This window comes from Diplodia corticola (genome assembly GCF_001883845.1).
Source record: "Diplodia corticola strain CBS 112549 chromosome Unknown scaffold1, whole genome shotgun sequence".
Taxonomy (NCBI): domain Eukaryota; kingdom Fungi; phylum Ascomycota; class Dothideomycetes; order Botryosphaeriales; family Botryosphaeriaceae; genus Diplodia; species Diplodia corticola.
In genome coordinates, this window is record NW_017971480.1 from 1,677,022 (window position 1) to 1,701,178 (window position 24,157).

Genomic DNA, 24,157 nt, shown 5'->3' on the forward strand with positions numbered 1-24,157 from the left:
AGGAGGTCTTTTAAAAGGTGTGGTCGTGACTACTGAAAGGTGTTGTAGGGTACAATATGTTGGTGGTCTATTTGTTCCTTTTGGTCTTCACATTCTCAGTGACGGGGTCGACCGGCTCCGCACTTCCAGAATGCATGTCTTATCTTTCAGTAAGCAAACCGTATCTCCAGCTCTGAGAAGAGAGACTGACCAGCTGAGTAGAGGCCGGACCTATTTGTACCAAGATTAGACATTCGCTTAGATGAAGCACAAACGTCGACGGTCGATTCTTTACTATTTTCAACATGGGGAGGAATGTGCCAGTTTGCGCCCTACGTCTATGACAGAAAAGGGGTAGGTCTAGTCAGCCGGGGTGACACTAGTCGCTAATCCGGAACAAAGCAGTTAATTTGGTCGGGCTACCAGCCCGGTCTGGCCGACGTTGGTTATTTCAACTTGAAACGGCACGAGCTGGCGAACGGCTCTCACATTCTTTCTGTTGTTAGAGGTAAGTCGGAGCGAGGCCGCGGCCAAGGACACATCCTCCTCCTGGACGACGCATACCGGCCCATTCGAACCATCGAAGCGGAGACGCCTGGAGCAGCTTTAGACTTTCATGAGTTTAGCCTTCTCGATGGAGGCTCCAAAGCAATCATCGTCAGCTTCCAGCCTGTGCAAGGCGCTCTCTCCGCTTATGGCATCACCCAAGGACTCGGTTGGATATTGGACAGCGTCTTCCAAGAAATAGACCTGGAGAGCGGAGAAGTGCTCTTCGAGTGGAGAGCCTGGGATCATGTGCCTCTGCTGGAGACATCTATAAGCCCTGATTCCCAAGCAGGCGGTGGTCGGTCTTCATTCGTTGCGTTTGATTACTTGTAAGTAGGCAAATTCCCTTGTCGATCAACGCCTGACAGAATTTGCAGCCACATAAACTCAGTAGACAAATTCTCGAACGGAGACTACTTGGTGTCTGCGCGGCATACAGATTGCATCTACCGGATTTCGGGAAAGGATGGCTCAATCCTTTGGCGAATGGGCGGACGAAACTCTACTATTCAGGTTGCGGACTTCAGCTTCTCGGCCCAACATGATGCCCGGATCCTCTCAGAGGAAGGGAACAAGTTACGCATCTCATTCTTCAACAATGGTTGGAATGGCATCACCAAGACCCGCAACGTCTCCGCAGCCATGTTCATCACGATTGATAACTCCACTTCGCCCGCTATCGCCCGACTGGAACACGAAAGGCTCTCACTTAACGGTGGTCTGGCTCGCCACCAAGGAACAGTGCAAACTTTGCCGAATGGCAACACATTCGTGAGCTGGGGCCAAGTTGCCGAGTTCAGTGAATTCACGCCTGAGGGTGACCGCATCTTGGATGTAGCCTTCGTCGACGTGGAAGCACATGTCTACCGGGTGGTCAAAACTCCATGGCAAGCTTTCCCGAATACTTCACCAGACCTGTACCTTTATGCACGGGCCAAGGGCGAACCAGCCCATTTTTACATGAGCTGGAACGGGGCTACTGAAGTCGTGGCCTGGAAAATATATTCTGCCGAAGGACAGCAGGAAGACAGGGTGACGCGCAGCTTGCTCGGAAAGGTGGAAAAGAACGGGTTTGAGACGCACTTTGAAAGCCAAAAGTATGTGTCTGCAGGCTTTGTGGAGGCATTGGACAAGGACGGGCAGGTTCTCGCCCTTTCCGTAGTGCAGCCTGTCCTGGTCCCACCGGAATCACTGGCAGGAATCTGTGGCCCAGCGCACTGTACGATTCAGCAGATAGCTCCAACACCCGATGAAAACCTTCCAAGACAGGAAGTGGGGCGGGCGAGAATTTCGACAGAACGAAGTAGGGGGTTCCGGCTTGCTCTCACCCAAGCGTTCGTAATCGCAGTGGCTGCTTTCATAGCGGGAAGATTTTCTCGAACCTCAGGCATACGGCTGTTATGCTAGTATTGCCACCTTCAGCGGCTGCAGCGCATGGATCGGGGTGTTACACGATAATGGTATTTTCAACGTCCAGCTTGTGCACAACAATAGAGAGGGAAGACGACAAGCAAATACGAGGTGTTTGCGAAGGACAAAACAGGTGAAATGCCCTACCATTTGTTTAGTCTGACGTGTAGATCACTGCAAACACGTTCCCTACACCTTGAGACCAAGAGGCGGGTCCAGCACAAAAGAACATCTTACCCTGGCCTTTGGCGAGCCCCATACCCTTCAGTAGCACCGCACCGCAGATAAACACTGCGGATAAAGAAGACGTGGAGACGAAATGCTTGATGGCCGTCGTATTTGCCACTTATTTGGGTATGTGGAGCGTGCTGTTGATGGGGGGTCAAACGACCGTTGAACAAACCTTGTTTGGAAGTGCTGTCATCCTGCTGCTCTTTTGCGTATCTCTCACTGTTGCACGGGCCTGTAGCCATGTTCACGCAGGTTCTTGGAAATGAGAGCTACCGAATTGATTCACTGCAGTGACAAGGACGGCGAAGCCTTGAGGGACAACCACGTCCCACTTTCGGCGGCTTGTCGGTCACCCTCGCTGCGATTTACCGCTAAGTTTTTGTTAGGATTCTTTGATATTTCAAAAAGCTTAGTCTAACATGCTCTTCTTAGACTTTCACTTTTTAGAAGCCTATTATTACATGGTGTTACTATAACGATGTTTGAAAGGGACTGAGCTTCGGGTGCGCGGGCCAATTTACTATATCCTTTGGTGCGTCGGGTAACAGTAGTGCCGTGTCTCCGGGGCACATCAATGTTTCACAATACGTGTTCATGACGCAAGATGCGGAGTAACAGGGATGCCATTGGGACCTGAAAATAACGAAGTACCGCCGCACTCCCAGACTAAATTTCTCACTTCCTCACAATCCTCCGCCCACTAAAATCGCCTCGCCAGTCATGTAGGATGCCTCGTCACTAAGCAAAAAGACAATGGGTCCCGCTATATCATCCGGTTCCCCAATCCGCTTCATAGGAATCCCGTCCGCATAGGCCTGTGCGACCTTGGTGCGCTCATCCTCAGACCCCACCGCTTTCATTCCGAGGGGCGTCCTGATGAGCCCAGGAGCGATCAAGTTGACCCTGATGCCTTGATCCGCGTACTCTAGCGCCCACGACCTGGTCATCCCAAGCACGGCGTGCTTGCTGGCACAGTATGCAGCCATCATGCGGATTCCCCGCAGCGAAGCCAGGGACCCGATGTTGACGATGCTGACCATGCCCCCCTCGGCTCTCTTGCTCGCGAGCGTGTGGCGCAGCAGTTCGGTCGTCGCGTTCCACGTCCCGCCCGCGTTGATGTCCATGATGCGTGCGTACGTCTCGTCCTTCTCGATGGCGTAGCCTTCGCCCGCCATGTCGTAGTTTCCGGAAGGGGAGATGCCGGCGGCGTTGACGAGGCCGGAAATGGTAGGGGTGCAATCGACGATGGTCTTGAAGGTGTCGGCTACGGCTTGGCGGGAGCTCACGTCGATGTCTGGGTAGGTATGAACCTTGCCGGCACCGGCAGTGATCTTGGGCGGCTCCCGAGCTCTGTCAATGACATGGACGGTTGCAGAGAGGCCGAGCAACTTGTTGACCGTTGCGAGGCCGATGCCAGAAGCACCACCGGTGACGATGTAGGTTCTGCCAGCAAGAGAAGAGAACATTATTGCGATATCATCTGGGATAACATTTCAATCTTTGTGGTAGTATAAGTAGGTGTTAAGAACATCGTGCTTTCGGAACGAGAATAAGCCGTCCCCTATTACAACATTATGGCTCGCGATAGCTCCTGTGAGCACGGGTAGTTATCCTTCCGTTATCCGAGATGGTACCAGTCCGATGCAGCCAAGATGTACACCGCAAAAGTTTCCTCAACTTGGTCTTAGTCTACCCAAATGGGGGGTTCTCGCTTCGTAGCTTACATATAAGAGCATCCATAGCAGCCCTTGGAGCTCTTCACCTCGACCACCATCCATCATGGCTGACACTCTGCGGCTAGCTTTGGCTTCGCGGCTCCCCACAGCACAAAGCCCCCCCGGCTTACTTGGCTCAGTTGCCGTTACTATACTGACGCTACTGGTAGTCTATGTCATCAAATTTGCGCCTCGAGATGATAAAATCATTCCCTCGTACGAGGTCGTTGGCATGTCTAAAAGGGATACATTTTCAGAAGCCCAGAAACGTTACTCTACATCTTCCAGAGCCATCCTCCAAGAGGGACTGACTAGGGTACGTATCCAGAAAGAGCAGCTTCCCCCGATACCTCTCCAGTTGACGATATCCTGTCTGCCAGATTCGGAATGCATTCCAGGTCTACACACCTGTTGGTCCCGTGATTGTTCTGCCGAAAAGGTACACGGAGGAAATCAAAAACCACAAGCAGCTTTCTTTTGCCAAGAACGTCGAAAAGGTATGACGGAAATATCAAAGCCAGGAAATGATACTAATCGTCTACGTCGCAGTCGACCTTTGGTACCCTTCCAGCAACGTCACTTATGCCTGGGATGGCCGGGTTCATGTTCGGCGCACATAGGCTTGAGGTGATGGCCGGCACCGCGAGGATGCAGCTGACCCAATCACTTGGTATTTGTTGTCCGTACCTGATACTCTGGCTTGATCTGCTGATACTTTCTGACAGGCAAAATCACCGCTCGTCTCTCAGAAGAGACCGCTATGGCGATAGACGAATACTTCCCGTCCAACAAAGGTGATTGGAACAATATCGTCTTCTACCCGACAGCCGTCCGCCTTGTTTCTCGACTGTCCGCTCTGGTTTTCTTGGGCGATGAGATTTGTCGCAACGAGGAATGGCTACACGTCTCGGGCCAGTACGCCATTGACGGCATAGACTTCATCCGCGCATTGCGGTCCTGGCCGGCAATACTCCAACCGATAGCGCAGTTTTTCCTTCCGGAGCGTCGTAAGATTTGCAAGCACGAGAAGATGGCAAGGAAAATCATTCAGCCAGTGGTTGACAAGAGGAAGCGCGAGGCGATGGAGGACGCCAAGGCGGGAAGACCACCCAAGGAATACACGGATGCTCTCCAGTGGCTGCAGGATGCCATGGACAAGTCTGGGAGGAAGTTCGACATCGTGGGCGGTCAGCTGGGCCTCGGACTCGCCTCGATTCACACCACCTCGATGGCGCTGACACGTGCCATTTTCGATCTCTGCGATAACCCGGAGTGGGTGCAGCCTCTACGCGATGAGGTCAAGCAAGTGTTGGCCGAGGACGGGGGGTGGAAGAAAACGACGCTTCATAAGATGAAGCTGATGGACAGCGTGTTGAAGGAATCGCAGCGACGGAATCCCGTTCACTTCAGTGAGTTGCACGCAACACGTGTGGAATGGGAAAACGCTAACATGAGACCCACTGCAGCCATCATGACGAGGATCGCGGAGGCCGACGTCGATCTTTCTGGTGGCGTCCATGTCCGAAAGGGTGATATGATCACTGTCACGACCACCGAGACAATGATGGACCCGGCCGTGTTCCCCGAGCCCGAGCGCTTCATCGGGGACCGGTTCTTGAAATTGCGTCAGATCCCAGGCAATGAGAACAAGTGGCAGTACGTAACCACTAGCGCTGACCACATTGGCTTCGGCCACGGAGCGCATGCGTGTCCCGGCCGCTTCTTTGCTGGGAACGAGCTGAAGATTGTCCTCGCCCACATGCTGATGAAGTACGACTGGGCCTTTGCACCGGGTCACGACTCGAGGAACATTGAGCTGGCACAAGACATCATTCCAAACCCTGTTGCGGAGCTCATGTTCAAGGAAAGAAACAAAGATAACGGGTCGTAGATGTATACAACTCGTAGCATCACTTCAAATTGCAGGCCCCTGAGAGTTTTTGATGGCTTCTATACTAGTTATTGAGTCTCAATGCGTAGCCGACCACCCACATATCTTACATCCGATTATGAAACTGTTTCAAAACGCTGCAGTCCACAACTGCTATAGACACAGGATCAAGTGGCAAGACCACCAATTCACTACAGGGTACCGCACACTTTCCGAACCCTCTCCAGATATACTCCACACATTCAACAGTTTCAATAATTGCTTGTTACAACAATCGTTGTTTTCCTGAGAACCTCTTTCCGGCTGTCCCGCGCTATTAGTGCTTCCACGATAAGTTCCCGTGGTGACTCAGGGTCATCGTCCGTTGGATGCAATTCTCTTGGAATGACATCCAGGCTGACACAGCTGCTCCTGATCAGGTCTCGGGCGAAGGAAACGTCCTTCTTATCCCAAGCTGCAGCAAAAAGCTCATTCCCACGAGGGTTTCCGGTGCTGTCGAACAGATATCGACAGCATTTCAAACCCCAATGGCTGAGTAAATAGGCAAGAATATCCAAGTGAGCATTGCGCCAATAGCCTGTGCTTAGAGCGAGGTCCCATGGGGTTTCTTGGAGATTGTTTGGCTCGAAAAAAAGGGTGTTTTGGGCTTTTAGTAGACGCAGGATCTGCAAACATTCTCCCACTGGAGGTACCAGGCCGCTTTGGACCCCTCTGATGGCGTAGTGAACGGCAGAGTTCATTTCGAGATCCTTTGCCCGTGCGAGACACAGCCTGTCTTGGATGTCAAGACAGTTTCTCAGGAGAGTGGTGCATATGTCGGCGTTTGAATACATGGCGGCGATGTGAAGCGGCGTTTGGAAGGTGAAGTTCAATAGTGAGCTGATCTTAGCCTTCGCCGGTAATGTCTTCTCAAGAAGAAATTCCATCATCTCGTCGTTGCCAAACCGAGCGCAAAGATGGATCGAGGTGTTCCCTTCGTCATCCAAAGGTACATTGGCGAGCGGAAAACGACCGGACGTAATGAAGGCCTGCAGTGAAGAGAAGTTGCCGTGCCGAAGAGCGCTGTAGAAGGGGGTCTCGCCGAGATTGTTGGTAATGCCCTCTGGGGCACCGGATTCCAGTAGAATGCTGGTCATGTGCCTTGATCCTTCACGGGCAGCTATATCCAGAGGCGTATGTCCGAAGCGATCTACTGCATCGGTTTTTGCGCCTCCGGTCAGTAGGGACAATACCATCTCCCTGCTCTTCTTCCAGACTGCCAGATGTAGAGGTGTCCACGCGTTGTTTGACTTGAGATTCAAGTCTACCCCTCGATGCCTGCTCAAAGCTCCCACAATTGCGATGCGCCCCTCCTGGATGGCGAAATGCACCGCCGACATTCCCGTTTGATCGACAGCGTTGACTTCGACGCCTTTGCGGGTGAGAAAGTCACAGACTGTTTCTGAAGTACAGTAGAAAAGTGGAGACCTCTTGAACTTGTCTTTCGCACGTAGCAAATGTGGGCTTTTCTCTAGAATGAACTCTGCAGAGTACAATGATGATCCGGTCACTGCCATATGTAGACAAGTTCGACCCAGACTATCGCGCAGATGGAGCACGTCTGGATTCAGAGAGTGAAGATGCTGCATGATGGCGGTGCTCTCTGGGATATCTCGTCTAGCTGCCGCTTGAGCCGCGAAGATGATGGGATAATCGAGCTCTTCTGCGTTCTGAGGATTGACGTTTGGGAGCATGGCTAGGGACGGATCGTGCTCTAAGATGGCTTCGACTACTGGCAAGTCATCGAAGTCTATCGCTTGCATGAGTGGAGTCATGCTTTCTGAGCTTGCGATATTCAAACTTGAGGCTTTGCTAAGGAGTTCTATTGTTTCGCGAAGGTTTTCCTTCTCACCGCTGAGGTGCAGCGCTCTTCTCTCTAGAGGGCTTGAAAAACTCAACGCACACGAGAGGTTATCAGGCACACCGACTGTCTTGGCCACGGCCAAGAGTTGACGAAGCATGGACGCGTTGTGGTATTTGACGGCCACGTGTAGAGGCGTCCAATTTCGTTGAGCTCGATGACGACCGCTTGAATCGTTGGTGTTGTACGCTCTTGCTAAGGGATTGGCGCCAAGGAGCAGCAGAAACCGCATACTTTGTACGTCATGGACAGAAACGGAGACGGTGAGAGGGCTTCCAGTCAGTTCCAAGGGCCATTGCTTGTGGACAGTGTGGATCGAAGGGCAAGCCTGATTTAGAGGAAGCTTTTCCTTCCACTTCATGAGCTGCGATTCCAGTTCTTCCCATTCGTTGCATTTGGAGTCGAACATGAACAACCAGTGTAGGATGTTGGTTCCGTCCGGGAAGGGACGGGTTGGATTTGCACCTCGAGCCAAGGCGTTGACGACCAAAGATGTACAGCCTGTCCGGCAGGCTCTACACAAAGCGTCGTCGGGGTGAGCCTCGGTGTCTGACTCGGCGACAGCGCGAAAAGAGTCTTTGAGGAAGACGAGGTACGGATGACAGGATATTGACCCTTTGATAGTGCTTGAGAGAGTAGAAAGGAAGAAGTTTGCAACAGAGTGTCCCGCTGTGGCGGCCCTTTGGGTCCACAGGGCGGCCGCCGTAGGATCACGAGAAGTCCCGAATCCCAGTGTGCAGCACATGGCCAGCTGCCATGCACATGTGGCTGCCAGGGTCGTGTTGCTTGAAGCCGAGTCGTAGCAATTCTGAAATCCCAAGACGATATGCTTTTGGTGATCCCAGGGAACCTCCGTTTCTCGATCGAAGTTGAATATCTGGGGTTATTAGACCATCTTCCACCATCAGGCCGGTTCGGCGTTGCGACGTATAGTATAAGACCACTCGGCGGATCCAGTGTGCAACGCGAGGTCTGCTTGGATACCTGCAAGTCCAGTTCGGCTCGCACCAGCCTAGCAGAAGGCATCCCTCGCTCAAGGTGTTCACTCACTGCCAGTTCTTCATAATATGCAGAGTAGTCAGGCTCGAGACGCGGTCGTCAGGATCAAGCTTCAGGGTCTTTGCGAGCAGAAGGCGGATCAGAGCCCATTCAAGATTGCGTCCAGAAATCTCTGGTGAGCGCTGGGCGATTGCAAGCAGATTGTTGAACCATTCGTCTTGCTCTGTCGATTCTTTCGGCATCGACGGCAATGAAAAGTGTATATCATAGCGCTTTCCATGGAGGAAGACCTCCAAAGCGAGGAGACCGAAAGCCCAAACATCGCATTTGAGAAGGTAGTGACGTTCAATAGGCCCAGTCGGCTGTTTCTGGACTTCTGGGGCATTGTAGCTAAAATCCGGTCAATCTGAAATGTCGCTCTCCTGAAACAGTTGAAGTGAGCGAAATACATATCTGTTCCCTTGTACTGCAGATGCTTTCCATTTGGCAGTGCGCTCTGGAGAAGCAATGAGTGGCCGAAGTCGCAGAGCTTGGCTATGGCTGCGCATGGCCGATCCAAAGAGGGGAAAATGAGGACATGCTCTGCTTTGACGTCGCCGTGGACGATTTGCGAGGTATGCAGTACTTGCAACCAAGCAGCAACATCACCGAGGAGGATCTCCTTGGAGCTGCGATATACTTCGGGGTGCGACTCTAGGTAGTCACGGATAGTACCGTAGGGGCTATATTCGACAACAATGTAAGGGAGAAGTTGGACGCGATGGGTGTTGTACCCATACGCGACGAGGTTGAGAATGTTTGGATGGTCTCGCAGCGGAGAGTGCCGCATTATTCGAAGTTCCAATAGCACGGATTCGAGCCGACGCTGAAAATTGCGCGGGTCAGAGGTGGTCTGATCCAGCTTCAAGTGCTTCACAGCGACGACGTCCTGGCCCATGCTACACCGCTCAACGATGAATGTTTCGCCTTCGCCCACACGCTGCTGGTGTTCCAAGGCATTTGCGGGGCAGTGCCTCAGCCGCAGCTCCCGCAACGTGGTTGAGATGTCGCCAACCCCCTGACCGTGGGGGCCGACCGAGAAGTTGAAGCAGGCAGCGGAAATTGAAGAGGTATGCGTTCGCGAGTGACGAGTGATCCAACTGTACTGGGCTGAGGTTTCCTGCTGCTCATGAGCACGTTTTGGAGGATGCGATGCACGAGGAATATCCAGCTCACCGAACACGTTGGATCGCTGTGGGCACTCGCCATTACTGCAATGCAAGAAACGCGATGGAGAAGGGCGGGCGAGATGCTGCGGGGCGAGCCGTATTAAGCTGCTGGTTTCGAGCCTTGCCATCTGCCTTGTGATGCGCCTCTGTCTCAGCCTTGCGCGGGGCGTATGCTCAGCTCGCGGCGCTAGATAATGCTCAGCCCCCACGCTCGGGCGCCACGTCATGATAAATAGCCGCCGCTCTGCAGTGCGAGCCGTGTCGTCCATTGCTTCCAGCCCTTCCACCAACATGGTCGATCCGCTGGGCATCCCGGCTCTCACCATTGCAGTCTTGGATCAGCTGTGGAGGATTGGACGGGCCACCTCCGACCTTATCGCTGACTTCCGCGAGTTTGACAGTGTAAGTGTCCACCCAACTGCTTACGATGCGTAAACAAACCCTCCCCTCAATCGGACATGGGCAGATCTCATGTTTAACGCAGGACACTCAAAAACTCGAAAGCAAGATCAACGACGAGAACAATCGAACGCGTACCCTGCGTTGTTTGCTGTTTCAGCCTCTTCCGGTAAGCGATTACAGCTTTGCATACACATGTCAGCGGCATTGACAGGCGCCCTGTAGATATATGAGAACAACACTCTCTTCGAGCGGTTCGATGATGGAGTTCAGAATCAAATCCAGATCATGTTTGAACAACTCTTGGGTGTAGTTGATGAGGCTTTCCAGCTACTCTCCCGTCGCCAGGCGGCCGCTGCAACTACACCTTCGCCCAATGCACCGCCGTCCCAGACACGCTCGACTTCCAGTCTGAGTCTATCTCGGCACAAGTCTCTGCAGCGTTGGAGATGGACCCTGATGGACCGAAAGCGCATCGAGGCCATCATCGAAAACTTCGGTGAACTCAACGGTCGGATACACGAGAACGTGAAGCTGTGGTGCCTAGGAACATCTATCGGAGTCGATCTTCAACATCTCAGACGGCTCGAAAGCGATGTGTACGCCCGAGAGATTGGGTTTGACATGGACGCCCGGCTACAGCTCTCCGCTACAGCTGCGAGCTCTGCAGAAGCAGACCTCGAGCTGCGTGACGCCGACTTGGTGCAAGAAATACAGAGGACACACCCGGTAGAGGATAAGTTCGCCGTTCTGGAGTGGAATGGAGAAGCTCTGCTGGTCGAGTATCGTTCATATGCACCCGAAGCAACCATGTTCACCCCGCTGGATTCTCGCACCAGAGCACTTGTTGAAAAACTTGCAAGACTCTTGCATCAGCCCAAAGAGACCATATTCAGGACCCCGTCTTGTCGAGGCTGGGTAAGTGACCAGCTGAAAAACCAGGTCGGCTTTGTCTTTGACCTCCCTCAAAACACCAACAAAAGGCCTCTAAGTTTGCTTCGGGCGCTTTCACTGAAGGACTTCCCAAAGCCAGACCTCGGTGAAAAGTTTCATTTAGCTTATCATCTTGCACGATGTGTTTCCCAGCTACAGTTGGTTAAATGGGTGAGATCCTAGAGCGAGTAGTTCCAAGATGATCGTTGACTGTGGCAGGTGCATGAAAGTTTCCGAAGCGACAACATTCTGTTCTTCCCCGATCAAGAGCAGAGCGGCGATTCCTGCAAGGATGGAATCCCATCAAGACTGGACTGGTCTCAGCCTTGGCTTCTCGGCTTTGAATTCAGCAGACCAGAAACATTCTTCTCGAACGGAGAAGAGGACAGTTGCATCGAGCGCGAAATCTACCGCCATCCAGATCGCCAAGGAAAGCCCGCAGTGCCATTTAACAAGCTTCATGATATCTATGCCCTCGGAGTCGTGCTGCTAGAGATTGGTGAGGCCAACAGTAGTCAATACACCTGGTTTTGGACACTCGAGCTGACGATTCCCACTGTCCAGGCCTCTGGCAACCTGCCATTACGATTTGCAAAGATCAGCTACGCCGAACTCGTGATCCGCTTACTATTCATCAATTGCTTGTTCGGCGCGCGGAGAAGTACCTGGGCCAGAAGACAGGCCCGAAGTATAGAAAGGCCGTCCTTGACTGCCTGCGCGGCGACTTTGGTGTGACGGAGGATAGTAAGGAGGACTTGAAACTGCAGCAAGTGTTTCGTTTACAGGTTGTTGAGGTGCTCGAGCGGGCAGCGGGAAGTATCTAATTAATAGATAATGTTACGATTTCCACCGACTGTTACGACCCAGACAGGCATGAGGTGGATATGGTAGATGCCGAGGTCAGAACACTAGTGCCCCCTACCGTCTACGTAGCTCAGCGAAGAAGGGGTAGAAGGAGCAAAAAGAGCCTCGGCGCTAGCCAGTGTGTCGTGTCGGCTTTGGATGGCTCGCTCATCTAATGGAGATGCTCTGCTTCGGACTCGCTGAGAGCCAGGATAAGAACTTGTCTTTGTCGTGCACGCCACGAAATCTTGCCAGACCGATCCTCTGGTACTCGACCGTGTGATTTGGCTCCGGACTAGGCAACAGCTTGCTGCTTTGGGGTAGAGCGACAGTACCCTCCGGCGCCAGAAGCAGGCATATTACACCATGGCATAGCATTGTGTGTAAAATGGGCAAGCAGTGAGCCTGGACTTTTTCACCATCCAATGAGGATATATCGACGACTAATTCGGCGTAAGTGACGTCGCAGAGTTTCTCGATGCTGCCATCTGAAACTTCCAGTAGGGGTGGTGACCCTTCGCATTTCGGGTCGCCCTCTACGAGCCTCACGGCTTTGAGATGTCCAGACAGGAGGAGCCATCCGTCGCGTACCTCTCCAAAAGGATTGGTATCGGCCAAGGCCACGGCAGCGTCTTTGAAGTCGACCAGATAACTTCCGTCAACGTCGCCGCCAAAATAATACTCTATTTCAGTGTCTAGGCTCGCCCAAGACCAAGACGGCGCGCGATAGCGAGACGGAGATGCTGGGGTTTCGGGTGAAGATGACCAGCAAAGCCCTTCCACGATATCTTTGCGCCAGAGCCCGGCAAGGTACTCGTCTTGCATCATCGTCTGCATTTCGCGGGCCACGCCAGATAACGCAGGCAATTTGTCCGCTTCATATGTGAGGCGTCTCTTCGAGTAATTCTCGACAAGTTCCATCCAGAGACGATGGTTAGAATCTCAGACTGCCAATATGGATTGCGTGCATGCAAACTCCGGATGTACGGCGAAGTGTTCACCCCTTTTAATAAGGGCCATGATTCGTTTCCCTCAAACTTCATACATTGCCACGACACCTGCTCTCCCCCAAAATGAATGAGGCGTCTTGATAGGATCTTCTCTTGAAACACCCACCCACGGTTCGCCAAATGGCCCAGCATGCCGTTTCGATGAAGTCGATCGGTTCCATGGGTCTGGATAGTGATGTTTTCCTTTAAGAAGGGATTGGACAGAAGATGCCAAGGCTGGATTCCGAGGGCATTCCGCGTCCGGTAGCAGCCATCGTCATCCGTTGCGGCGCAGCTTGCGGAAATTGTACAGAATGCGTTCTTGTAGACTTCTGCCATTCTCGACGACTCGTGGATCCAATCAGCGCGTGAATCTTGGAATATACACAGCCGGTCGACCCATAGGTAGTCAAACCCCAGACGCTGCGTGATGGAGCAGGCATCTTGGAGAGTCTTGGGAAGAACCGATGTCGGACAGCCCCCCGTCATCTCTGACACCGTACTTTCCGTCAACATGTAGTTTTGCTCACTGCTCCCCCAACGGTAGCTGAGAGCCACGTACTCGGTTCCTTCTTGGGTGTCGACGATAAGGGTAAACCGGCTGCCTGCATCTGCGATGCGGACCAGTCTTGTAGGGAGGTCGCTACTTGATTTTGGATCCGGCTTACATTCTACATCTTGGCTGACGCAGATTTCCATCCAACGGCGGATTTGAGCGAAAGTCTCGTCTGAGCGAGTGCTATCCGACATCATGGAACCTAACTGCATATTGACCGGATCCTTCGGGTCGTCCATCATGATTTCGAGGCCGAACTCTTGGGAGGACCCGCTTTCGAAAAGCACAAAAAAGTTGAGCAAGAGCCTGTAGAACTTGGAGCATAAGTGTACGAAACCCGCTTCCAGGGAGATTTTGTGCCAACCAATGCTGATGTTTTTGCCGAACTCCCGCCCGAGGCTGATTTTTTTTTTGAGGCCATGCCAAAACAGTTGGAAAAGTCGGCATTTCCCCTTGGAGCTGTGGCAGCAGTCGATAAGTTGAAAGATGGTCGAGTGGAACGGAACCCAGGATACTGGTCTGGTCCGATCGCTGAGCTTCGGTGGGTTCTGCATTAACCGCTTGCAGGGCGTGCAAAGCAGTGTCGGTGGATCAATGCCAGCCTCGCTTGTAACCAATGTGAAATCGTCGTCATATTATTGGTGTGATGAGGCATTCCGTTCCAGCTGATGGATGTGTTCGGAGTCGAGGGTTGCTCGCAAGATGGTCGGTATACGAGCAGTTTGCGGATGGCTCTGAGAGACCACCGTGTTTGCAAGCAACAGTGCATCGGCCATGGGAAGAGGTGGTTCAGCCAGCGGAAGTAAGTGTGTTGGGACGACGTGGTTTGTATTTGGAAATGGGCTTCGTCAGATGTGTTTTTGTATATAAGCGCCGCCGTCAGTGGGGCAAACAAAGCCATAAGCGGACGTCAGTGGGGGCTGAAAAGATCTGATTCGATCACTTCGAAGATCCGTATGTACTAAAAATCTCTTCAGCCAGCGATTGGCGCCGCCCCCGGTCCTCGTGGTTTTTGCCTCACCAGCCCATCCATTGCCTCGAGCGGGAGCCCTCGACAATAGTAGATTCCTCCACTTTAGGATTAGACTTGTAGCCCCCACCATAGCCAGTAAATCTCCATGATTGTCCCACATCCAGTTCCTCGATTTCTACATTGTTATCCCTCTCATTCTGCTCATCAATGCAAGGGCAGTGATGGCCCAAAGGTGCACTCCTCCAAGTCCGTAGCACCAGAGGGATGCGGTGTCGGCCGGGATTCCCCGGTTTTGTTGGCTGGTTATGGTAATTCCAAGGAGCACTGTACTGTTGCAGGGACGGGGGTTAGAAATAACTTACAGCGGCATAGTGACCTAACGTCTAGCAGTCGCCGCATAGTACCACCTCGTTATTTGTGGCTGTGCAGGGGTATGTTCGCGCGGTCCCGGCCGTTGTTTCTGCATGTCATTTTTAGTGACCAGCTGTAGATTCCTCGTGCCTTCTTCTGGGCAGTGAAGAAAGCTCCCAATAGCGTCTCTGACAGGTACAAGAGGAACCTTTTTTTAGAAGCACTTCTCCGATGTGATGCCGTCTTTTTCCTTTCCTTTGGCGATGTAGGTTTGACGTGTAGGAAATGCATAAGCATTTGGCAAACAGGATTAGTGTGATGTGATCATATTGGACAACGTATATTCAATAACTTTGAGCATGATCGTTATCATCAGTCCAACCAGGTCGTCTTTAGCAACGTTCGTTTACCTATATAAACCGCTCGTAGGAGCAGCGTATAATGAGACATCTAGTCGACAAGCTTCTTCCTGTGCCCAGCTGTGATCACCGTCCAACAGATCACCAGTGCGTCGGGGGACTTTCCGTTGAACTCCCGGTGCGGGCCGACGGCAGCGGCTCGGAAGGACTCGGATACCTACCAACGTGCCTTGCGTCACAACGGCTGATTAAAGCCCCACAGATACCAAGGTTTTCGTTCAGCCCCACTGCGTGACGTCTGGACCGCTATCTCGTGTCCTTCTTTCACAAACCGCAGCGCTCCACGTTATGATTACTCTCGGCATCGTTACCGTCTCATCGGGAAGTAGAGGCGCAGCATTATGACAGATCGCCAACCAGGGTACCATCAGCCTGGACTTGGGAGTTTGCCCAACGATCCCCAGGAATTCGGATACACAAACGAGTGCGACGTCCCAACGAGCGCCGCGTTGACGACAGGCTGGGACCACTCGCAATGTCCTACCCCACACCGGGCGCACACCTCACGAAATCCCAGTATCGACTCGCTGCCGCATGGTAAGAAGTCTGACGATAAAGAGCAGCAATCACATTCGCCAGCGCACGGAAAGCTCGGCATCAGGGATCGCATCCAGCATCTGACCTGGGCATGGTTCACGACAACGATGAGCACGGGAGGGTTGGCCCTGGCTCTAGGGCAGACGCCACACCAATTCGCTGGCCTCCGAACGATCGGCAAGATCGTCTTCATCCTTGACCTCGTGCTCTTCGTCACCCTGGTACTGTCTATCGTCACGCGTTTCGTGCTCTGCCCCCGCGCCCTGAAGGCCTCCTTGACGGACGCCACCGAAGCCTTCTTCTTCCCAACATTCTGGCTGAGCATATCCACCATCATCAGCAACACGCAGGTCTACGGCACCCCGGCGACAGGGCCCTGGCTCGAGACGGCACTCCGCGTCGTCTTCTGGACCTACGCAGCCTGCACCATCCTCGTCGCCGTCGTCCTCTACCTCGTTCTCTTCTCCACACCCTCGGTCCACACCAAGTGCGGCCCCTCCACCGCCGCCCCCAGCTGGATCCTCCCCGTCTTCCCCGTCATGCTCTGCGGCACGCTCTCCGGCCTGCTCGCGCCGCACCAGTCGTCGCCGACGCACGCCCTCGCCATGATCGTCGCCGGCGTGTCCTTCCAAGGCCTCGGCTGGACCGTCTACACCGCCGTCATGGCCCTCTTCCTGCTCCGCCTGCTGCACGCCGGCCTGCTCCCGCCCGGCGAGCGCGCCGCCATGTTCATGATGGTCGGCCCGCCCAGCTTCACCGCCCTGGCCCTCGTCGCCAACGCCAACGCCCTGCCCGCCGCCCACCACTACTTCGCCGTCGCGCATCCCGGCGCGCGGGACATGCTGCTCGTGCTGGCTACCTGGGCCGCCGTGTTCCTGTGGAGTCTGGCTTTTTGGTTCTTCGGCCTGGCGCTGGGAGCGTGTCTGATGGTGGTGCCGAGGGTGCGTTGGACGCCGATGTGGTGGGCATATGTGTTTCCCAATGTGGGCTTTACCATCGCCACGGTTGAGGTGGGGAAGGAGTTGGATAGCGAGGGTATATTGTGGGTTGCCAGTGGGATGACTGTAGCGTTGGTGGCTATGTGGCTGTTTATTGCTGTCGCTCAGGTTAGAGCCGTTGCTAAGAAGATGGTGCTCTGGCCTGGAAAAGATGAAGATAGGAATGAGCCGCATGTGAGCGAGATGTTAAAGGGTTACCCAAAATAGAATAGCTGTACCCGTAAGTGTTCCGTGCTGGTGCCAATGGCTTTGGCATTAAAATTTAATTATTGCGTTTTATGATAGTGACGACTGTTCAGTTACGATAGAGATGAACTCTGGTTGCGCAATAAAGGTACTTTCTTGAACCCGTCCTCGGGTGCGTGGAGTTGTTCAAGATGATTCTTCCTCCGCCTCCTGCTCAAGCCTCCTCCAACTCTTTGGGTATTCTCTCGTGATCCTAAACTCCTCTGCTTCGGCCTGTGCTCTCTTCACCAGTCCTTCTCGCCAACCTCCTTTATTATCGTCCACCCAAGCCGGCCTGTCCCCATAAAGCCAAGACAAGAAACCCTCCGCCCTGGCTCCGTCCGGTGCGTCCAGCAGGCCGACGGCCAGGTCCACAGTTTCCGGTCTATCGTCACAAGCATAGAATGCCGATGAAGAGCAAACTTTGCAGAAGTATCTCTGTACATCTGGTGACGACTGATAGTAGGCCAGTGTTCCGACTACGTGGTCACCCGCATCCACTGCTGCCTTGAGCTCCGCGGTCGTCTTTGGGAACGCAGTGCCACCGGCTGTGGATATGTTGGTCAAGTCTACGAATGTCCAGTGAACGATTTCGTTTCCGAAGTGCAGACGGCAAGAATCGCACACGTCGAAATCGGCCACCGGCTTGTCCGTCCTTGGGTCGATGAACCACGGAAGATCTTCTCTCTTTTTGCCGTCATAGTTTCCACGATGCATGCATATATTGATGCCTTTGCAGTGACACCGAACAGGGATGAACTTTTGTCCCTGCTTTTCTTCCCGTCCTGTTGATGCCTGAGGCCAGTCCCACGAGATCTCTCCATCACGCCCTCGGTACCGCGGAATCTCTTTGCCATCAGCGTTTGGCCTTCTGAGCCAGACAGAAGCTCCGCCATCGACAGTGTCCTCGACCCAGATGTGCCTGGCGAGTCTGATGGGATGGGCTTCCATGGTCTTCAATGGGCCGGAAAAGGTCCCGAGCTTGCCGGAGTACTTGCGCGACTCGTAGAACATCAACGTCGAGCATTTCCCGCAGGACAGATGCGTGATGTCTGCAGAAAATTGGTATCGCTCGAGCCCGCTGATGTCGACCTCCTCGCGCGGCTGAGGCCAAGTTGTTCTGACCGCATACAGTGCGCCAGTGGAATGACGGCAGGAATCGCAGTGGCAGACATCAGCTTCCAGCGGGAGCTTGGACGAGGAGACTTTGGTGCTGAACGTGTGCGCTTTGCAGAGGCATTCTGCCGTGAGTGTGACAGTATTTGATTGAACGTCCATGGTTTTCCTCGGAAAAGCGGAGAGTGACGATAAGCTTCCAAAAGGCAGGATGGACTGGACCTACCCTGAGGAACGAAGTGTCTGGAAGAACGAAGAGACCGCAGCCTCGCGAGGCTTCTCCGCAGCTTTTATCTTACGGTTCCATTTGGGGCCGACGGCTAGCATCAACTTGCTTTTTCTCCGGGTAAATGCGACTTTAACCTATCGCAACCCTAAGATACGACCAGGTTTCCCGTTTTACTTGACCTATTACGTCACTACGGTCTACACAATTCGTGATCTTCGCGCAAGCCGCTGGCTGCAAAAGAGTGCCGTATAAACCAAAACGAATCAGCACGAACCACTACACCCGTCCCCGTCGCCGCAAAGCTTCAACCAACAGCTATCGACTAACACCCTCTTCCCGTCTCTTATCAAGCTTGGAGGTCTTTTGCGACAAGAAATATTAATTATGACTAACTTAAAAGTAGTCGATTTGCTGTAAAGACGTTCCACGTAATTATTAATCAACACATTTAGTAACAACTGTAAAAACGCGCTTTTACCAAAATTAACCAACACCAAAAAAATTCATTTTTAATTAAATCAGACTTCACAATCCTCACAAACACTTTTGTCCATTCTATTTAACCAGCCGCCAACTCTCAACTTGTGTCGTAGCTCAATACATCATGCAAAATGCTCACAGAGATTAAGAACATCCTATTACCCCAGCGAGAAGCTTGTTGGGGAGCCGAAAATCGGACACCAGTAAGGTGAGACATACATTATACATAGCAGCATCCGCCTCGTCCTCAATCCCCGTCTTCTCCCCAATCATATCCCCGACGCCTGCCCCCACCGTGCTGGGATATTTTAGCGGTTGAGGTTTAGCTGCATTAATTCATATCTCTATCATCGCGGCGATCGTCATTGGGTAGTGGAATTCGTGTGGACCGGCGTGAGAACAAAGGCTGACATTTACACCTTCTGCACCTTTTTCCGGCTTGGCTAACGGCGTGGCGCAGGCTTCTTCGTTGGTGCGGCCGTCAGCTTGACGACGGACGCTCAGGCTACGGTGACGGCCGTCGACGGCTTGTCCACCGGTTTACCCCACGCGCCGCCTCCAGGGCTGTATCATAAACATCCGTCAGACTTCCGCAACAGAACCGACCGTCATGGCCGGAAAGGAAAAAGGAGTGGAGGAGGTACTCACGTATGGATCACAATCCGCTCTCCCGGCTGGACATCCAGCTCCATCTTCCCGCCAATATTCACCACCCTCTCCCTCACCACCCCATCCGCCCCGCTTTCCTTCCTGACATACAAATTCAACCCCGCCTCCCCCGGCCCACCCCCCGCCATCCCATACGGCCTGAACACCCTCCTCTCACTCAACATACTCGCGCTCACCCTCACCCGAAACTCAATCTCCCTCACCACCCCATCGCCGCCGTCCCACTCCCCCTTTCCCCCCGACCCCCTCCGCAGCCCAAACCGCCTCAACACGACCGGATACCGCAACTCCAACACCTCCGCGTCCGTGATCCGCGTGTTCGTCATATGCACATGCACGCCGCTCTCCCCTTTCCACCCGGGCCCCGCGCCGCTGCCGCCGCAAATCGTCTCGCCGACGCCGAAACCGGGCGCAACCTCGCCCGTCGCGGCGTCGCGCCCGCCCATGCCGAACGACAGGATGTTGCAGCACCCCTGGCTGGCGGCGCAGGCGCCGAACGCGCCGAGCACGACGTCGGTGATGCGCTGGCTGGTGACGGGGTTGCCGGCGCAGACGGCGGCGTGCGGCGAGGGGTTGAGGAGAGTGTTGGGGGGGATGATGACGGTGATGGGCGCGAGGCACCCTTGGTTGAGGGGGATGGCGACGCCGAGGAGGCAGCGGAGGGCGTAGATGATGGCCGAGTGGGCGATGGCGATGGGGGCGTTGAGGCAGTTGAAGGTCTCGCGGCCGGTGCCGGTGAAGTCGAAGGTGGCGGAGCCGGTGGAGGGGTCGATGGCGATGGCGAGGGCGATGGGCGTGCCGTCGTCCATGTGGTCGGTGAAGGTGAGGGGGGCGGCGCCGGCGGAGGGGCCGCGCGAGGCGGCGAGGGTGCGGAGGTAGTGCCGGATGGCGGCTTCGGAGGTGGTGGCGATGCCGCGCATGTATTTGTGGACCTCGGCGAGGCTGTATTCGGCGACGAGGGCGGCGATGAGGGAGGCGCCGCGTTGGTTGGCCGAGATGGCGGCTTTCAGGTCCGACACGTTGTCGTTGTAGGTGCGGGTGCTGCTGCAGCCGGGATACGTGGCCGGCTCGTCGACGAGGAACTGGCGGACGCGGTCTTCGTCGAAGATGCCGTTGCTGACGATTCTGAAGCCCATGGTCTGCGCGCCTTCTTCGTACAGCATCTTGCTGTCGCTGGGCATCGAGCCGGGGTGGGTGCCGCCGATCTCGGCGTGGTGGCCGCGGGAGGCTACGTAGAAGATGATGTCCTTGCCAGCGTCGTCCCAGATTGGCGTGATGATGGTGATGTCTGGCAGGTGGGTGCCGCCAGCCAGGGGGTGGTTGCTGCAAATGACGTCTCCAGGCTTGAGAGACGGGCCCATCTGCTCGTGTTGGTAGCGGACGGCATATTCCATGGAGCCCAGGTGTACTGGGACGTGTGGTGCATTGGCCACAAGCTTGCCGTCTGGCGAAAAGAGAGCACAAGAGAAGTCCAGCCGCTCCTTGATGTTGGTCGAGACGGACGTTTTCTGGAAGGTATATCCCATTTGTTCCGCAATAGACATGAATCTGTGGCCAAAGATGGACAGCCTGACCGGATCAATGGCATCGGCAGCCTCGCTGTCCTTCTTGCCTGTCGAGGGGACGTGGAGCACGACATGCTTGGAGAGAATTGTTGCTGTGGCTGCTGGCTCGACAACAATGGTCTGTGTGGCGTCGATGATCATTGCGGGTCCGGGAATTTGACTGCCGGCAGTGAGGCTGCGCAGGAAGAAGACGGGTGTCTTACGGTCGCCACCGTTGGCGAAGTACACGGTCGTCTCGTCATCCTGCTTGTCGTTGCTGATGAGAGTCGCCTTTGTGGATTTGAGCTCTGCCTGTGGCGCTTCTACGGGAATAGACAATGATTTTCCGATGCCCCGAACGCGTATGTCCTCACAGAGAATGGCTCGGCTGGGTATGTTGAAACTGAACTCCCGCCTATGCTGGGTCCGGAATTCCGAAGCGAAATCGCCCGAGGCGGGCTCGAGGATCATGAGCAGATTGTCGGTGCCTTTATACCTGAGATTCAGAAAAACCTCATGGGTGATCTTGTCTGGGGAGATTGCATCGCCGATGAGCTCCGCGGTTACTTTCTGTTCGAATGTTAGCTGGCCCTGTCGTGCAATGGGGAGGTGCAGGTGTTGTACCTTCTTCAGTGTTGCAATGCGCTCCCTGATGGTCGTCATGGCAGCCTCATCAAACACTCCCGAACATGGCTCTTGTGCTTCGTGTACGATATCCGCCAATGCCATACCATAAGCCGAAAGGATGGATGAGTAACGGTGAATGATGACAGTATGGATGTTCAGTGACGCAGCAATGGCACAGGCGTGTTGGCCACCAGCGCCACCAAAGCAAGCCAGATTGTGAGCGGATGTGTCGAATCCTCGGCCTTCGGACAGTGCTCGGATGGGCTTTGCCATTGATTCATTCGCCACCTCGATGAAGCCAAGAGCAATGTCCTTTGCGGACTTGTTCTGCCCCGTTTCCTGGTTGATCTGCGCTGCCAGCTCGGCGAACTTGTTCCGCGTGGTTTCTACATCCAGAGATTCGTTCTCGTTCGGGCCAAAGATCTTGGGGAAATACTCGGGGAGCAGGCGGCCCAGGAACAGGTTGGCATCGGTGACTGTGAGCGGTCCCCCTTTCCTGTAGCAAGCGGGTCCAGGATGCGCGCCGGCGCTGTCGGGACCGACGACGAAAAGGCCGTGTCGCCAGAACAAAATAGACCCACCGCCTGCAGCAACAGTGTTGATGTCCAGCTGTGGGGCCATTATCGTCACGCCTGCCGTGGTGTTTTCAAAGACATGCTCAAGGTTACCGTCGTACCGGGAGACGTCGGTCGAAGTGCCGCCCATATCGAAGCCGATTACTGGCGTAGGATCGGCCGGGTCGAAGGATGTGCGTGCATGGCCGACGACGCCGCCAGCGGGTCCGGACAGGATTGCTCGGAGGCCGGAGAACTTTTCGAAGCTGACGAGGCCACCGTCACTTTGCATGAATTCGCAGCGCGACTTCTGAGACTGTAGGCCGTCGGAGAAGCCTTCCCGGAAGCCTTCGACGTAGCGCTTGATGACTGGAGTGAGGTAGGCGTCGGCGGTGCATGAAATTCCGCGAGAAGTCATCTTGGCAAGGTCAGTCTGTGGAAGGATGCATGGCAAAATAGGAGCTGACCTTGATCATGGGAAGCAGCTGGCTTGAAAGCGAAACCTGCGGGAAGCCAATCTCCCTTGCAATCCTCTGGATGGCGAGCTCATGGTCCTGAAAGGTGTACGAATGCACGAGGCAAACGGCAATAGAGCGGTACCCCTGATCGTAGAGCCGCTGCAGTTCCTTTCTGGTCTGCTGCTCGTCGATTCTTTTCAGGACTCTGACGACTTCTCCGCTCAACCCTCGCACCAGATCAGGATCTGTCTCTAGTGAAGCAGCCGTCTTTTCGTCATCTCGGAACGGGTTCTGCTGGTAGTCTTCGATTGTGACACGCTCGTCAATCTCAACGACGTCTTGGTAGAGTACATCGGGCCGCACGATCTTGAGTGCGAAGAGGTCGGGCCGCGACTGATTGCCTATTCGCAGGGCGTCGGCGAAGCCTTTCGTAATGACCAGCGCCACCCGTTCGCCTTTCCTTTCCAGCAGGGCATTGGTGGCAACCGTGGTTCCCATGCGTACGGAGAATTCAGAAAAGCCTGAGATGTTCAACTTCTGGTCCCTCGGATACGACTTGCCCGTGGCCTGTTCCAGGATGCGCCGAATGCCCTCGATAGGCGCATCCTCGTAGTTTTGGGGATCTTGAGACAAGAGCTTGACGACAATGTCATCTTCCCGGCCCTCGACAATGCCCAAGCAGTCGGTGAATGTGCCACCTCTGTCTATCTGGAATCAATACATGGCACAGCAGAGCTACTAAGGAACTCACCGATGGCAATCTTGATCTTCAAGCCATCTACCTCCAGATCAAATTTGTGTGGAGACATGTTCAGCACAGTCGCAGGCGGAAGCCAAAAGATTGTGAATTACTCGGGTTGAGGACTCGGACGGTATATAAAGGTGAGGGCAACGACTATAGGCGTTTGGGAGGGGCCGTCGCATCTGCGCGTCAGCGGCATCGGCAGTGGAGACATGCTGGATTGGGTCGGCCGTCGATCCGTAGGCGAAGAGGGGGTTGGCGCTAGTGCTGCGGCCTGCTGATGGTCTACGATCGGGAGCGGCCCTGGCAAGGACAGAGGGGGTCGGCTGGCGCGTGCCGATCCGAAAGTGGTGGTCGCCCGAGCCATTCCCAGTCGTCGTTTCCCGTTGCTTGTGCATCGCAGTTTATCGATAAGACATGCTCCCAGTCGTCGGCAGCATGCTCAAAGATGCCGATCGGGCGGTGATGAGGGGTGCCCCCGAATCGGAAACGCGCGACAACCATCCAACAACTGTGCTACCCCTTGTACCACGGATAGCGGCACATGTTTTTGCACCCCCGCATCTGCAAGCATGGGGGTAATCTCCCAAGAATGTGGGCAGGTTTGCCTGTTGATAGGGCAACTTCGATATCAAT

General features: G+C 54.3%; 8 protein-coding genes across 8 annotated transcripts; 3 read left to right on the plus strand and 5 right to left on the minus strand.

Annotated features, from left to right (window-relative positions):
• Positions 1–2,849: 2,849 nt before the first annotated feature.
• BKCO1_1000529 (short-chain dehydrogenase reductase sdr) lies at positions 2,850–3,632 on the minus strand (the record flags this gene model as incomplete). The annotated part of the gene is made up of 1 exon (XM_020269936.1): positions 2,850–3,632. One exon carries the CDS (start codon positions 3,630–3,632, stop codon positions 2,850–2,852), a length of 783 nt encoding a protein of 260 aa, XP_020135589.1.
• Positions 3,633–3,945: 313 nt separating this feature from the next.
• Positions 3,946–5,772, plus strand: BKCO1_1000530 (cytochrome p450; the record flags this gene model as incomplete). The annotated part of the gene is made up of 5 exons (XM_020269938.1): positions 3,946–4,197; positions 4,262–4,378; positions 4,431–4,551; positions 4,607–5,290; positions 5,348–5,772. The coding sequence occupies 5 exons, from the start codon at positions 3,946–3,948 to the stop codon at positions 5,770–5,772; spliced, it is 1,599 nt and encodes a 532-aa protein (XP_020135220.1).
• Positions 5,773–6,023: 251 nt separating this feature from the next.
• Positions 6,024–10,007, minus strand: BKCO1_1000531 (ankyrin repeat domain protein; the record flags this gene model as incomplete). The annotated part of the gene is made up of 4 exons (XM_020269939.1): positions 6,024–8,549; positions 8,657–8,684; positions 8,723–9,061; positions 9,121–10,007. The coding sequence occupies 4 exons, from the start codon at positions 10,005–10,007 to the stop codon at positions 6,024–6,026; spliced, it is 3,780 nt and encodes a 1,259-aa protein (XP_020135221.1).
• A 163-nt stretch (positions 10,008–10,170) lies between these two features.
• Positions 10,171–12,035, plus strand: BKCO1_1000532 (protein kinase-like; the record flags this gene model as incomplete). Its single annotated transcript, XM_020269940.1, has 5 exons — positions 10,171–10,281; positions 10,364–10,447; positions 10,504–11,196; positions 11,431–11,710; positions 11,776–12,035. The coding sequence occupies 5 exons, from the start codon at positions 10,171–10,173 to the stop codon at positions 12,033–12,035; spliced, it is 1,428 nt and encodes a 475-aa protein (XP_020135218.1).
• A 187-nt stretch (positions 12,036–12,222) lies between these two features.
• On the minus strand, positions 12,223–12,975 carry BKCO1_1000533 (heterokaryon incompatibility protein; the record flags this gene model as incomplete). Its single annotated transcript, XM_020269941.1, has 1 exon — positions 12,223–12,975. The coding sequence occupies one exon, from the start codon at positions 12,973–12,975 to the stop codon at positions 12,223–12,225; it is 753 nt and encodes a 250-aa protein (XP_020135219.1).
• Positions 12,976–15,683: 2,708 nt separating this feature from the next.
• On the plus strand, positions 15,684–17,084 carry BKCO1_1000534 (c4-dicarboxylate transporter malic acid transport protein; the record flags this gene model as incomplete). The annotated part of the gene is made up of 1 exon (XM_020269942.1): positions 15,684–17,084. One exon carries the CDS (start codon positions 15,684–15,686, stop codon positions 17,082–17,084), a length of 1,401 nt encoding a protein of 466 aa, XP_020135216.1.
• A 165-nt stretch (positions 17,085–17,249) lies between these two features.
• Positions 17,250–18,380, minus strand: BKCO1_1000535 (uncharacterized protein; the record flags this gene model as incomplete). Its single annotated transcript, XM_020269943.1, has 1 exon — positions 17,250–18,380. The coding sequence occupies one exon, from the start codon at positions 18,378–18,380 to the stop codon at positions 17,250–17,252; it is 1,131 nt and encodes a 376-aa protein (XP_020135217.1).
• A 1,047-nt stretch (positions 18,381–19,427) lies between these two features.
• BKCO1_1000536 (5-oxoprolinase (atp-hydrolyzing)) lies at positions 19,428–23,588 on the minus strand (the record flags this gene model as incomplete). The annotated part of the gene is made up of 5 exons (XM_020269944.1): positions 19,428–19,491; positions 19,576–21,710; positions 21,765–22,739; positions 22,789–23,483; positions 23,531–23,588. 5 exons carry the CDS (start codon positions 23,586–23,588, stop codon positions 19,428–19,430), a joined length of 3,927 nt encoding a protein of 1,308 aa, XP_020135214.1.
• Positions 23,589–24,157: the final 569 nt, after the last annotated feature.